This window comes from Tenrec ecaudatus, chromosome 1 (genome assembly GCF_050624435.1).
Source record: "Tenrec ecaudatus isolate mTenEca1 chromosome 1, mTenEca1.hap1, whole genome shotgun sequence".
In the NCBI taxonomy this organism is placed as follows: Eukaryota; Metazoa; Chordata; class Mammalia; order Afrosoricida; family Tenrecidae; genus Tenrec; species Tenrec ecaudatus.
The window spans coordinates 82,224,634-82,238,829 of NC_134530.1; the positions used below are offsets into that span (position 1 = coordinate 82,224,634).

Consider the following 14,196-nt stretch of genomic DNA (forward strand, 5'->3'; position numbering starts at 1 on the left):
TTTCCTCTACTCAGGTCAGCTTGGGTGCTCCAACTCTGAGCTTCCATAAGTTCTGAGAGGCGGCCCATCTCGCCATCCCTTTCCCTGAATGTGCCAAGGCGCACTCAGTGTCTATCAGCCCCTCTAAGCAGAGGACTCCACCAGGGCAGGGACCATGCTGCACTCTAATCTGCATCCCCAAACTCTAGCATGGTGCCCGGGGAATAACAACAGACAGCACACGTAGTTGCTGCATACTGAGTGCGCAGGCGAGTTCTCTGAGGACAGGGCCTAGGCCTGCTTCATGGCAACACCCCCAGAAGGCAGCACTGGGTCTTGAACAACAGGGGAAGCATCTGGCTTGCTCTATAAATTGGGACCTACTGTGGTGTTGGCATGCGTAATTCCTGCCCACGAGGTGCAGCGGTGGTTGGCAGGCCAGGGTTCAGGATTAAGAAGGGTCCATGCTTATATAAATTGTGATATTTTTCTTAGTAGACGGTGTTAGTCTCTAACAAGCTTTAAACTCAGCCTTAACTTTCCATGCCCAGAGATAATTTGATGTTCGGGAGTTGATTTTTATTCAACTTAACCAAGTCAAAGCCTCACATGGAGGTCTCTGCACAGGCATGGGAGGGTCCAGCTTGTGGACTAGTGTTGGAAGGCCAGGAATGGGGATGGCCGGTAAGTACGTCTGGTCTGCTGCTGAACTGCCCTCTTGGAACCCAATGATCATGGGAGTGTGCCCCGGCCTCTGACAGTATCATCTTTCAACAGTTATGGTAGCTCAAGCTTCTAGAACTAACTGTAGAGCTCGACAGTTCAGACACTGTCTGAGCTTATTCTTTCTTGGACAAATGGGGAAAGTGATGTACAGGGAGTAAAAGTGACCACAACTCTACACAACAGACATCATCATCTCCATTTTGTAGATGCGTACACCCAGGCTCTACATTTGTGTCATCCAGCTCGCAGGCCCACAGCTAGCAGTTGGCATGGGCAGATTTGATTCCAGGTCTGGCTGACCCTGCAGGCTCCAATGTGATTCTCCCCCAGCATTCCAAGGAAGCTGCAGACTCACAGGCTGCATCAGTGCACGCATGTTTGCAACGAGGGAGGCCAGTCTAGCTGATCAACAATAGCCAACAGAGAAGCCTTGAAGGAGATTCTGATGACTGACTGTAGGAGCCTACTGGGGTCATGGCCACTGGCTGACAGTAGTGGGGCTCTTCAAACTTGCTGTAGAAGATTTTGCAAACTAGGTATTCAAAGGGCTGACATTCTTGTGCAATATCTCATAAAAACCAACTCTTCCAAAGACCATGGGCCCTTAGTTTTGGGATCTTCGCTTTAGAGAATTCAAGACAAGGTAAACGTGGAGCTAAAAGTGGAGCCGTGTGCCTACCTGTCGTAGATGGGAGGGTCTGTGCAGGGTGGAGGTTATGTGTTATGATTGGAGTTCTTGGGAATGTGTGGTGTGTGGATTGGGACAAGGGGGCCTGTAATAATGCCCTTCTTCGCCTTTCCTTGTTCAGGAAAATGAATGAACTATGCTTATTTCTCCCTTCCCAAACCCACAGCCATCAAGTGGATTCCAACTCACAGTCACCCTCTCTAGGGTTTCCAAGCCTGGAAATCTTTACAGGAGCAGAAAGCCTCGTCTTTCTCTGGTGGAGCAGCTGATGGGCTTGAACCACCAACCTTGCGGTTAGCAGTCCATCACCTACGTGACACCATCACCCTAGACTTTCATCAAATTATACTCCCCACCCCTTCATCCCACAAAGTGTTCTCACTGTGATCGTGGCCGGTAAAGGTTCGATGGGGTGGGAGGGGGGAAGGGGCACGTCAATGACCAAGGCAGATCTAAAGAAAGCAGGCTTCCTTCACGTATGATTGAAATCAGGGCCAGGAAACATATTCCTAAAGTTTCTCTTTTCTTTCTTTCTAATGGTGCTAAATCGGTCGGTAACAAAATAGTTGCCATTTTAACATTCATCACGTGCGCCATCTAGTCATGATGAACCATGTTCGTCATGCGCTGCGACCATTCCATGTCTGGCTCCTTAGCTATGTGATGAAGAAGGTCCTTGGGGTCCAGAGCTGCTGGAAAGGTGGCACAACAGACAAAGGTGCTCTCCTCACTGCTTAGCAGGTGAGCAGTCTCAATGCATGATGCTAACCCTAGGGCTGGGGTGGGGAACATTTTTTCTGCCAAGGGCCATTTGGAAATTTTTTACCATCACTTGTGGGCCACACAAAAAGATCAACTTAAAAGTAGCCTGCTCTAGTTGATCAAACATTTAATGAACTCACTCCTAATGGGAGGGCCAGAAAGCTTCTCTTTGGTAAGGCCTGTGATGTCAGCTGGTACTGATGATTTAATGCGCCTTACATGGCTCACGGGGTCCACACTGCGGCTGTGGAGAAAGGCTTATCTGCAGGAAGGTCCTCGTTTCTCTGAGTTTCTGCTCATGGGCAATCTTCATGTGTCTTGGCATCTGTCTTCCCCATCTCTGCTGGCTGGCTTGTTGAATCTCTTTTATATCTCACAGGAAATTGCTGTGAGAATACACTCTACAGTAATCCTGCCTCATTGGTATAGCAAAGCCAACCCCTTCACAGATGGGACCAAAACGAGTGGCAGAGCCAGTGAGTCCTTCGAAAGAACAGCCGGCGTGTCTCCCTGAGGTCTGTTCCTGGGGCCAGTAGAACACAATGAAAGAACAGAGAGCGGCCCTGAATCATCAGGACGGACTTTCTAATGTCTTGCTGCCTCTTCCTGCCTGCAGAACTTCTACCGCACCACGAGATTTGCTTTCCAATCAGAAACCGAGGCATTCAACGTGTATTTCCTTCGGTGGTTACCCGAATCCGGCATTACAGGGCAAGCTCGGACCAGTGCCCGCCACGCAAAAGTACCCCTAACATCGCCGGGTGTGCTCTTGGGAGTCCGCTGTAGCAAACGGAGGGCCAGGGTCGGCTTCACAATTATCCAGTGTTTTTCTCTTGTTAGAAAACCAAGGGACATCAAAGAACTGTGCTCACACAACTCTGCTAAGCACCTTTATAAAACACCGGAATCACATTTGCAAAATTGCTTCCAGCCGTGGGTTAAAATAAGGGGGGAAAAAAAGAGAAAAATGGAGTGGGAACCTAAGTATCTTTGGTGAATTACCCTTCCTAAGAGCAAAGCATGAAAGCAAGAGAGACTAAAGGGAAGTGCTATTCATGGATAAATAAAACCCATGCTTAACGGATTCCTAAGCTTGGGCCCACTTTCCCTCTGCAGTCTAGGTACCCGGGAGCCCAGAGGCCTCTGCTTGAACAGGACAGGGTAGGGGGAAGCAAAGCCAAACAAAACCTCTCTGCTGTTTTCTCTCCCCGGCCCCCTCTCCAATTCCTAATAGATTTTAAAATGCTCTTTTTCCAAACAGCAACCCCTGACCTCCCTGCACCCTCTGGCTCTGAACGCCATCAAAGCAGGTGAAGGCAGGAAGTGCCTGGGCACATGGAAAGGCCAGCGGGACCACACTGAACAGACAAGAAAAACAGCAGCCTGCTGTCTGCAGCAGCTGGCGCAGGAGCCCGCCCGTCACCTGCGCTGGCCAGGAGTGGCCAGGAAACCAGAGCAGCGCGGGCGGGCGGGCAGCGGCCTGGAGGGAGTCAGATGTGGGCGGAGTCAAACTCCTGTGCCACCCCCTAACTGAGGGGCTGCCTGCACGCCTTTTCACTGCTCATGGGGCTGTGGTGTCCGAATCCCAGGAATGGGGACAAGGATTTTGTCCTGCCCACCGTGGGGATGAGGCCATGCAGGCTCCTGGAGCAGGCATTTTTTACAACTCAAAATCGCTACATGCAATCAGAGAGTGGTCACGTAAAGAGCTTTCCTGTGCAGCAAATCCTCCTCCATAAGCATCAAACCAAAAACAAACCCACTGCCCGCAAATGAATCCCAGCCTCTAGCGACCCTGGAGGGCAGAGGAGAACTGCCCCAGAGGCTTTCCGAGCTTGTACGTGTCTTTCTCCCTTGGGACTGCCTGTCTACATTAGTTAGTAGCTAGTGCTTTAAGCCCTGAGGCCAGGGATCGATCCTCCGGCTACGATGACAGCCAAGAAAATCCTGTGCAGCAGTTCCACTCCTAACACGTGTGCTGCCGGGACTCGGAAGCTACTCGGCAGCAGCAGGTTAAGTGTGTTTGCTACAAAGTAGCAAAGTAGTAGGGTAGGTGTAGAGTAGGGTCTGGAGGAGGATGATCCACATGGGGAACACAGCAAGGAAACTGAGCAGAAGGCTTGGGTTTGAGAGAGACTTTTGTTAGTAGGAGCTCTGGTGGAGGAATGCTTTCATGGTGGGCTGCCAAACACCAGTTTGGCGATTCGAAACCAGTAGCCGCTCCTTGGAGGCTTTCTACTCCCATGAACAGCTGTCGTCTTGGAAACCCACAAGTGTAGCTCCACCCTGCCCTATAGGGTAGTTCTCAGTCAGTACTAACTTGAAGGCAGTGAGTCCCCACCCCCACCCCGTGTTTATATAAAATCTGCAATTCACATGAGTAAACTTTTCCCAGAAATGGAGATGACAAGATCACTTAGAGCATCAGGGTATTCTAAATATTAACTGAGTTCATGGATTGTCCGCAAACCGTGGTTGCTACCATGAAGATGTACACAGATATTTTTATCGTTTCATAATTTTAAAAATGGGTGTACAATCTTTACTAAGCAGCCACGACAACTCTAACTTTTATATGAAAAAAATACAGAGACAACAACCACTTCTATGCAGGTGGTGACAAGAGTTCTGCTTTTTCTAGCTCAGGAGTTCACTGGGAACTCAGCCCCAGTCACTTCGTTTAGCATAGGTTCAACCTGTAGTTTGACTCGGCTCCAGTCAGTGGGAAGCGCTGCCGCGGTCGCCGCAGCCGCCGCCGCCGCCGCCACTGCTGCGGTGAGTTAGCTACCACCGAGCCGGGTGTGACTCACAGCATCCCTCTGTACAACAGAACAAGCCACACCCGGTCCTGAGCTGCCCTCACACTAGTTCGTACACCGCAGCCACTGGGGCAGCCCCTGTGTCCCTCCAGTGGGAAGGTACTTACCACCAAATACAGCATGGTGTACATGGAGAAGGAGGCGTGGCCGGAGAAGAAGGACTTCCTGCAAGAGCAAGAAAGGGCCATGAAAGAGTCATATTCACAACCCTAACCTATAGCTGTCTTTCTGTCTGTCTGTGTTCCTTCTCTAGACTGTGGCCTTGGCAGTGGCCTTTCACGTAAGTATATGGGTGAACAAGAGCATGAATGTATGCATCGTAACTGTGACTTTGACAGTTATGCCTCAAGAATCGCGAACTTGCTTTGTCCCCCTGAGGACAGGGGGGAGGGGGGGTGTCTCACCTGGCTTCCTGGATTTTGTTCTCATCTCCTCTGCACTTGTAGTTCTGAATGTAGCCCTGGGAGCAGTTGATCTGGCTGAAGTCTGGGTCGCAGACACTCAGGAAGTGAGGACGCAGGCGCCCTATGGACACTTTGGCAATGTCTGTGAAGGACTGGCTGATGGCACATCCAAAGAGGAAGCACCCCACTTGCTTGTAGAGGGCCGCCACGTAGGGGTTCTGAATCGTTGAGCGGGACTTCTCCTTCAGGTAATAGATGCGGTAGAATTCCCCTGTGATGATCTGAAAGGAAACCAGCAGAGGGGTTAGGCTCTCAAGACCCATCATCCAAACGGATACCGTCAAGACATTGACAAACACTAAGCAAAATGTCCAATACAAACCTCCCATTTTTCTGTTTAAAGGGTAACCAGAGACATAAATACCCAGGAAGAATGATCAAAGTCTAATGTGGTTAATTCTTTTCATTTCATTTAAAATCCTACGCTATCCTTGTATTACTTTTGCAACCAGGAAAATATATACATAAGAATCAAATGTGTTATATGTAAATACAGTTTTGCTTTTAAGGCGAGAAAGAAAGGATAGTTTACCTGTGGGAGGCAAGAATCAGATGGAGAATCAAGTGTATTGTAAAGGGAGGTGAGGGATGCCTGGGAACTGAGGACAAATCTCCGAAGCCTGGAATCTGGAGTTCAAGAATCACCAACAATGACCTAACCTGTAGGCCCTCAGGCTTTGGGCTACCACTGACTCACAGCAGGCCAAGTCCACTTAAGGTATTCAGGAAACGGAAGGCTCCAGAAACTAATGGGCTAGCAACAAGATGTTTCAACCAAGGCATGCGATGCTAATGTGTTTCTCCACCTAGACCCCAAAGTATTCAGAGCACAGCTACCTGGCTCACCAACTAACTGGTTCACCAACTGTACCTCTTATGAAGAAAAGTGATCCAACAAAATGTGAAAGTTATCAAACAATGCCAGTAAAATCATGCGCAAATAAAATGTTGGTAAAGACCATTCAAAAGTGGTGGCAGACGTTTACCAACTGAAAAGTGACAAAAATTCAAGCCAAATTCAGACAAGCTATGGAATGAGGAAGAGCGTAGCTGGCATTAATTAGCTGAACCATTGCTGAAAGACGACGATGCAACCCTACAGTCTTCGGCATGTATTATACCGCAACATAACCCAAACCAAGATCCTCACAATTAGCCCAATGACGCAGTGTCATGATACACGGACTGAGAAAAGAGATGTTATATTGCCAAGGGTTTCATTTTCCCTTGGATCCACCAGCTATGCCCAGAGGACAAGCAATCAAATGACATCTTGGATTCCTCTGCTGCACTGGGTAAGTCTGCTGCAGTAAATCGGACCCGTTAAAAGTGCGAAAATGCATAGACGGCACTCTCTGAGGGCTGAGGTGCACTTGACCCAAGCCACGGTCTTTTCAATCTCCTCGTGCATATGTGAAAGCTGGGAATGAATAGGGAGGGCCAAAGGAAAACCAGAGCCTTTGAAGTGTGGCCATGGCAAAGAACATGCGATACACCACAGAAGGTCAGAACAAACAGACACGTCTCAGAGAAAGTACAGCAAGAAGATTTGAGATGTTTAACGTACTAGGGCATGTTCTTGGGATGGGCAAGTCCCTGGGGAAGGATACCACGCTGGGTACAACAGAAGGTCAGTGAAAAAGAGGCAGACCCTCCAGGAGATGGGTGGACCCCAGTCTCACACACGGCAACCAGCGTGATGCCAGTGCAGACGAGGGCAATGTTCCTTGTGCTGTGCAGAAGCAACCCAACTGCACCGAGCAACCATAACAAACAAGGCATTATTTTTACATGTCCTGTGTCATCCATCCTCACCACCGCCATGGTAGATACTACTGAGGTTCAGAGATGAGAAGTCCCTGGCCTGTTTTGGTGGCTCTTTAACAGCTGATTGTCTACTCGGTAAAAACCTATTATCAACTAAAGGCAGAAAACCAGTTGTCTTGGTGATGCACACCCCTGAGGGACAGAGGGACCACAAAGCCAGCGCTCTGTTCTTTAACTCCACTGCACAACCCTGGCCACTTCCTGGTTTCAACCACAGCCTGGGAACTGCCATGCTCGACCCTCCGCTCACCACAAAAGTCCCTTTCACATTTCCTCCCAGGGCAGGATGATGAATGAGCCACCCTCGTCCTTTCAGGGAACGGACAGCACGTCCACAACCACAAGGGAAGCAATAGACAGACAGAGCTGGACACTCCTTTCAGAGGCTCTCCGTGTTCACTGACAGTGGGGAAAGGCACCAGGACACGCACCTGATCGAGTCATTGTCCGCAGGGCTCCAAAGTCCAAAGGCACCCATCTGGCAAAGAAACGCCAGCTGCACCCAGGGAGAAAGAGGTGCAGTGGTGCCGCCAGCTAATATCCACACAGGGGCTCTGAGCTGGTGAAGTAAGGAGCCCTGGTGGTGCAGCAGTTAAGCACTTGACAGCTAGCTGAAAGGTTGGCGGGTTGAAGCCACTCAACAGCTCTATGGAAGAAAGCCCTGGGACTCTGGTTACAGCCTCAAAATTCTATGGGACCGTTCCACTCTCAGAGTAGAGGTAGAATCAACTCAGTGCCGAGCAGTTGTTTAGAAATGCTCTTTATTTACCAGTGCTGCCAACTCTCTGCCCGCCCCCAAACCCTGGTCCTAGCAGGTGATTGACTGATTCTGTATTAGAAGAAGATGGCCTAGCCCAGTAACTAGACCTAGCCATTGCTGGCAGGGTGGGGGCCGGGGTGAGAGCTTCTCACACCAGCCCCATGGGAGATGATCAGACTCCCAGATGAATGGATGGGTGAACTTGAGCTGGACCTTGAAGGTAGGGAGTGGAATAGTTGTCGGAGCTGATTCACTATAAAATTGGAAATATCCTCTAAATATTACTAAGAGCCCTTTGATAACACATCGCAGAAATGAACATTGGTACACCCGAGCCAGTCGGACATGAAAGGGGCCATTATAGCGAGAAGACACTGAGGTCCAAGTGAACTCATAGTTCCAGATTGGACCCAGGTGCCTGACTCCCCAGCAAACATTCCTCCCTACCAGTCCTGATCGGATCCTTTTTTGGCACCTGTTTACATTTTCACCCCATGTAACCTCATTGGCAAACGCATTCCAGATGCTTATTATCATAATTTCTTATTTTTTTTAAATTTATAAGTCATTCTAACATGACTTTCTGTGCAGGGGGCAGAACACTAAACGGATTCAATCAGGTCGGTTCAAGGTCCTACGTGGGCACCACTCATTGGGTGGACAGGGGAAAGTCAGATCCCCCGGCTGCAAAGTAAGCTCGCTGGATTCGCCATTTCAGGGATGTTTTTTCTCTGTTCTGCAGTGCCGTCTCCGGCGTTCTTCTCCCAAGGAGGCAAAGGGCATCTTAAAAGCAGAAGAAAATCACTTCCTCGGCATTGACACTGCAGACAAGGGGCGCGGCCGGAGTTTCGCTCACAGTCCCTGTCCTGGGATCAGTCCAGAGTTTGCTGAACCAAGTCACTGCCACAGAAGCCGTGCAAGACAGGGTTTCTGTAATGCTTCGGCTCGACGGTCCAGCAAGTTTCTTGTTTGATGATGAGAAAGAGCACGCGGATATATGTAGCAGGGCCTCCACACATTGTAAGCGAACGCAATGGCTAACCTCACGTGAGCCGCTGATGACACACAACTCAAGGGCCCGATTCAGCTCGAATACCCTGCCACTCTAAAATGCAAGCTGTGAGGGCCACCATGTTTGCAAGGTGTCCCTTGGGAAGGGAAATGTGTCCTCTACTCATGGGGAAGCTAGCGAAGGGGACAGACATTGTATGGAACTTCAAGTGCCCAATGACAGCATGGGAAATGATGGAGGCACCTCTACCTTTCTATCCCACTTTCCAGTCTTGTGGTATAGTGGTTACTTGTTGGGCTGCTAACTAGGTCAGTGGTTCAAAACCTCCGGTGACTCTACTGAAGAAAGACGGGGATTCCTACTCTCACAAAGAGTTAGTCTTGGAAACTCACAGGGGCAGTTCCACCTGTCCTTTAGAGTCGCTCTGAGTCAACATTGACTTGATGGCAGGGAGTTTCGTTTGGTTAGTCTCGTCTGACCCGCTCAACGCAGTGGAATAGAAAAACCCACTCTCTACGGATTGAGTTATTAAAGCTCAGGGTGATAAAATGACCTCACGGAAGCTTCTGAGACTCTTAAATGACCCAGCTAAAAAGTGTCATCGTCGTTAGTTGCCACCCAGTTGGATCCAACTCATGGAGAATTTATGTATCGCAGAACAAAACCATTGCTGGGTCTGTACCCCCTTCAAGGTCCTTGGTGTGCCAGAGCCCATGGTTGCAGCCAGTGTCCATCCAGCCCTCGGAGGGCGGACCTCATTCTCACGGACCTGCCACTTGACCAATGTGATCTCTTTTGGTAGTGGTTGGTCTTCTTTGAGTTAGAGACCTGAGTTAAAGGCAGTGCCCAGGTAATTCTGACTCGCTAGTTCAAAAGTCCCTGTTTCTATTGTTATAAAGAAACACTTTCGCCCGCAGAATGACAGTTGCCTATTTTCCAGGGGTGCACCAGGCTAAAACCACTTAGCAGACACATGACTCCGCGCCCACATGGCTTCGGGGGCAGCCCTGACAGATCCTGGAGTAATGAGCAACAAATTATGTATTTTCTCTCTCCCCTTGTACAGAAGGGTCGAGGAGTTGACAACACAGCCATAAATCATCCTTATGAACCAGCTGGACTGGGCTTCGTGTAATCCTAACCCTTAAAAAGCCATTTAATGAAATTCAGGCTGTGAAAGCGGCCCAAATGCCTCACCTCTGCAGAAGAGGCGGTCGCTTAAATTGTTCTCTGGCGTGCTACACACCTAACCCCAAAGTCCCAAATTTACTGCTTTCGGACTTTATTCATTACTCACCATGTTTTCATTCCTGAGTAACAAGACTGGCTTTTCCCTCTCCCTCTCCCTTCCCCCACGAAGGCTCAGGCCCAACCCTGGACTCCCACCCCTGGCGCCCATTCTTTCTGCAGCCATCAGCAAGGTTGTGATATGTAAATGTCACTGCTAAAGAAAATGCCTTCCAGGTTGATCTCCTTCTGAGATGGCTAACAACAGACTGGGGAGAGGTGGCGGGCTACCAGGGCAGCGGAGAATTCTCCCCTACCTGCCCTTTAAAGGGCTTGGCACAGAACCTGGAAACTAATAAAGTCGGAGGGTATTGCAATTAAGCTACAAGGGACAGAAAGGGACTGGTCCCGGCCCAGGGACCTCTGCAACTGGAAGAGGAAGATCCTCCAGCCGGAATACTCCCCACCAAATTCACTGCCATCGAGTCGATACTGTCTCATAGCAACCTTATAGGACAGGGTAGAACTGCCCCTGGGATTCCATTTCCAAGACTGTTAACTATGGGAATAGAAGAGACCGGCGGTTTCAAACCGCAGACCTTGAGGATTGCAGCCCAGTGCACAGCCACTATGCCGCCAGTGGCTCCCGTCACCGGAAGGAAGGAGGACAGCGCCTGTCTTTTCTGACCTTATGGTGGACAGAACACATCTCCCCATAGACACGAACTGTTGACAGCTCCCGAGAGGAAAGCTAGACCGACATTCGAACAAACTCTGGAAAGGATGTAGCACCGATGGGGAGAGAAAATAACCCTTTAGAGTCTCCCAAACCTGGGTTTGAATGCTAATTTCCCTAGGTGGTCACTTCACCTCTTTGCAATTAGGTGTTTTCATCAATAAAATAAGATCAATAATCTCTACCTGGCAGGACTGGCAAGGGGATAAATAAGGTGATTATGTTAAGTGCCTGGAACACAGCAGAAGAGCTCTCCAAAAAGTTGGGTTGTTTTTGTTGTTGTTCCTTCTTACTTTGGAGAAACACACACACACACACACACACACACACACACGGGTTGGGGGGGGGAAGAGCTACTTAGAGTGCACACCCACTGCAGGGTCTGGGAGCACTGTCCCACTGGGGTAGAATCAGATCGTGAATGTGTATGCGTGATGTTGGTTTTGATCATTTTATCTGGAATATTCTTTTCCAGGGGGAGAAAAAGCAAGATGGAGGGGGGGGGGGACATAAACCCAAAATCAACAGCCCAGTCTTCAAGTCCTGTTTGTGTTATTTTTAAACATTCCAGTCTATTTATAAAATTGTCCCCTAAAAAAGTCTAAGTAGCACATGGTGTCCCCAGGATCCATCGAAGCTGAGAACTGTTCTGTCCCTGCTGAGTTCGAAGGATAAACTTCTCTACAGTGTGGTCTATGTTAATCCTAATATTTGCACAGTACTTGACAGTTTACGAAACTGCACTTGAGTCTTCCAAAACCCTACAAATCAGGAAAATTATTAGCATGGCAAAGATTTGCGAATCACCCAGGATGAAAAGCAAGGCTGTGGCCTGAAGCCTGGTCCACCTTGTTCTAGTTCCTATCCTCCTCCAATGGCATTGTGGGGCGGTCTCCTCCACCTTCTAGCATGCACCTGCACATATAAGTAAGCCCCTGCTAGCCAGGGACCCAAGCAGCCCTTTCAAATCTCAGTCATGTGGATGATGCATTATTTACACATCAGATTCGATTCGATTCACGGAACCCCCGTCGGAGTGTGACTAAGGAGGACTGTCCAGTCGACAAGGAGGCCAAAGAAGCATTATGGTGTTGGTGAAAACAGTGAACACAAACCCGTCTTGGAAGCCAGAATGTTCCTCGAAGCCAGGATGGTTATCAGAAGAAACCTTGTCCTTTGGCAAAGGACATCACACTTGGTAAAAGAGTCACCGAAAAAGAAGAAGACCTCACTCAACAAGCTGGCTCCACACAGTGACTGAACCAATGGGCTCAAACGCGACAGCTGTGAGGTGGCACAGGATGGAGCAGCGTTTGCTGTTGGACAACAGCTGGGGCTGTGAATTGGAGCCGGCTCGACGCAGGAAGCAGATGAGCACGTTTGCTGCTGGCCAGATTTCATGTCAGAAATGCTAGATGCAGTCGTTAGGAGCTGGCTGGGCCGCTGGTAGTCGGTGTGTGGGTATGACGGGGGAAAGGAACCCTATCTATCAGCACAGTGAGTTTAGTGTCAGGTTGCGAACAAGAGCCAGTGGTTTGAATCTGCCAGATGTCCCTGAGGGAGAAAGGGGGCTGTGCTCTGAGAGGCTTTTGCAGCCTTGGAAACACCATGGAGCAGCTCCGCTCCGTCCTGTGGAGTGGCTGAGAGCTCAGCTCAATGGCAGTGAGGCTTTCATAGCTTGCTTCCTCTATGGCGAGGGGAAATACTCCTTTTCAGTCTCGAAGGTAAGGGGGGGGGGGAGAAATACTGCATAACGAGGCTTTCTGAAATCGTAGAAAATGTATATTATCTTTCCATTTTATTTTTTCCGTGACCTTTTAAAATCCCTTTCATAGTTGGGTTCTGCTTCTAAGAATGGTGCACAGTGGGCTGCTTACCCACAGGCCACCAGCCTGCTCTGCAGGGGAAGGATGAGGGGTCTGCTTCCAGGAAGATTTAGAGCCTTGGGAACCCAAAGAGGTGGCTCTGTTTTTGTCTTATCCGGCCACTAGGAGTTGGAATCGACTCGGCAGCAATGAATTCCTAAAGAAGGAAACGCAAGGAATAACTGTGCTGTCCCTGAAACAGAATGCTCCATTGGCTGTATTGAAAGAGAGTGGCTTTAGTATGTAGAAATAACTGATAAAAATATGCATTCTTCCATTCTTCTTCCTCTCAGTTGCCTGTAACCTCTTAATGGGAGATAAGCACCTCAGAGTCTGGAGACAGTAATGAGGACATGGATCTGTCGGTGGCCACCAGAAGAATTTGTAGGCTCTAGTGGGGACGTCAAGGGTAGAGCCTGGCAGTGCTGTGGGTCAAGCAATTGGTGGTCGGTGGGTTAAACCTACCAGTCACTCCAAGGTGGCCTTTTCCTGTAACGATTTAAAGCCGTGGAAACTATAGGCAGCTCGACTCCGTCCTGTAGGGTCGCTATGAGATGGACGCTACTTGGTTGGCTTTTGGTTTGGGTTCTGGGGAAGTCAAGACTCCAATATGGAAAATCATTAAGCCATCTGGACTGTGGAGCCCACTGGCTTAGATGGCTTACCTTCCTCCAGACATTTAGATTTTAAGTCTAGGAGCAAATAGCGTTTATGCCCAAGTGGAGAGTGCTTTGCATAGCACAGAGCACAGAGTAGGCCTTCAGTACCTGGCCCAGAAAGCACCTGCACTGCGATGCCTGACGGACCTGGATTTTGATTCCTTCTCCACCATTAACTAAGTAGAGTGGCCACATTGTTAAGTAGGCAGACACACTGGTCCACTTGACCCAAGTACATCTTATGCTCTGCCCTCATCTGCAAACGGAGAAAAAACCTACACTTCACCTAACTGTAGGACAAGATTCCATATTCTATCTATCTATCTATCTATCTATCTATCTATCTATCTATCTATCTATCTATCTACCTACCTACCTAATCAGTAGCAAAGGAGTCTTGGTGGCATGCAGAGTTACCCGCTGGGCTGATAACCCTAACCTATGCAGCTAACACACCCTCAGATACCCCAGCTGCTCCTGGAGTGAAAGATGAAGCTTTCCTGCCCTCCTAAAGCCACAGAAGCAGTTCTGCTCCACCCCATAGGGTCAGCAGGGGTTGTAATCAACTTGCTGGCAGAGTCTGGTTGGGGGTTCATAGATTAGTGTCTGGCCCAGAAAAGAACTTGTAGATAGAATTCCCTTCTCCAACCCTCCTCAACACAAGTGACTCAC

General features: G+C 49.2%; 1 protein-coding gene across 1 annotated transcript in view; it reads right to left on the reverse strand.

Moving 5' to 3' along the window:
• Nucleotides 1-14,196, reverse strand: part of PLPP3 (phospholipid phosphatase 3) — a 91,034-nt gene that overhangs the window by 24,152 nt on the left and 52,686 nt on the right. The window contains exons 3-4 of the mRNA XM_075556725.1: nt 5,379-5,659; nt 5,082-5,139 (exon numbers count right to left, since the gene is read on the reverse strand). Coding sequence (XP_075412840.1) covers nt 5,082-5,139; nt 5,379-5,659 — 339 coding nt within the window. The remainder of the gene's footprint in view (nt 1-5,081; nt 5,140-5,378; nt 5,660-14,196) is intronic.